We start from the raw sequence: 1,281 nt of genomic DNA on the forward strand, positions 1-1,281 counted from the left end.
CTTGATGATAACAGATCTGTCTGCATTCTGCACAAAACTGCCTTCTGTACCCTATAAATGCTGCAGGTGAAAGAAATTGTTCTTCCATGAGATGCCGCACATCCTGGCCCTGCCTCTGTGGTGCTCACTCTGCTCTACAGTAATAACACCAGTGGATCATAAACTTGCCTAGGCCTTAGAAACCTCTGGGCTAATTTAAAAAATATAAAATTTTAGTATTCATCACAGGGCTACTGAATCAGAATTCTTAAAGCAAGAGCTTTACACGTGACCGTGAAGTGGTGAGCGGGGCATTGGTCCAAAGTGGGCATTGAGAATTGATGTATTGCTTAAGGATCAGAGGTCAAATGAGAAGGAATTCAAATTTCAGTGTTCTATTTAGTAGCTATGGGATGCTGGGGATAAATTGCAATTTACTGACATCAGTATCCTTATTTGTAAGTGGGGCAAATGAACCTGCCGAACGTGCTGCTTTGAGGATTCATTGTAACACCTGTACAAATTAGCCGAGCATTGCCTGGCACTTACTTGGTAGTTATTAACCACCACCCTCATATTTAATGATTCACTTTAGAAATATTTTGAGCAGTGGGTCACAAAGTGAAAACTTAAAATAGGTTAATAACATCGTTAATCGGGCATGATATATTATCAAATTGTAACTTCTTTTGCTAATGTTTGCATCTCCTTTCCCAGCTCTCAAAAGTCTATGGCCCTGTGTTCACGGTGTATTTTGGCATGAAGCCCACTGTGGTGCTGCATGGGTATGAAGTAGTGAAGGAAGCCCTGATTGATCGGGGAGAGGAGTTTTCTGGAAGAGGCAGTGCCCCAGCATCTGAAAAACCTAGAAAAGGGCACGGTAGGTGTGTGTGTCTGTGTGGGCAACATTGGTAATGGGGGTGGGAAGGATGGAAATATGGATCTGAATTCTCTTCAGCAGAATTCAAATTCTGCCGGGCCCATCCGTGTATGAATCAAGTGTCTGCTCTCTTTCCTGGCCTAGGATTTCTCTCTCAGTTTCTGTTTCCCCTCCTGGCAGGAATCTTGTTTAGCAATGGAAACAGATGGAAGGAGATCCGACGCTTCTCCCTCGTGACCCTGCGAAGTTTTGGGGTGGGGAAGAGGAGCATTGAGGACCGCCTGCAAGAGGAAGCCCTCTGCCTTGTGGAGGAGCTGAGGAAAACCAACGGTGAGTGATTCTCTCTGCTTCTGACCTTAACAGACTGTTCCCTTCTCTAATGACATCCCTGAAAACAGTTCATGGGGCCCGAGTGTTTCGTC

General features: G+C 44.8%; 1 protein-coding gene across 1 annotated transcript in view; it reads left to right on the top strand.

Annotated features, from left to right (window-relative positions):
• Window positions 1–62: 62 nt before the first annotated feature.
• Window positions 63–1,281, top strand: part of LOC105310066 (cytochrome P450 2C18-like) — a gene marked incomplete at its 3' end in the record, with an annotated part of 17,308 nt that continues 16,089 nt past the window's right edge. The window contains exons 1-2 of the mRNA XM_011386281.2: window positions 63–859; window positions 1,040–1,189. Coding sequence (XP_011384583.2) covers window positions 739–859; window positions 1,040–1,189 — 271 coding nt within the window. The remainder of the gene's footprint in view (window positions 860–1,039; window positions 1,190–1,281) is intronic.

This window comes from Pteropus vampyrus, unplaced genomic scaffold, assembly GCF_000151845.1.
Source record: "Pteropus vampyrus isolate Shadow unplaced genomic scaffold, Pvam_2.0 Scaffold1030, whole genome shotgun sequence".
NCBI classification, from domain to species: Eukaryota; Metazoa; Chordata; class Mammalia; order Chiroptera; family Pteropodidae; genus Pteropus; species Pteropus vampyrus.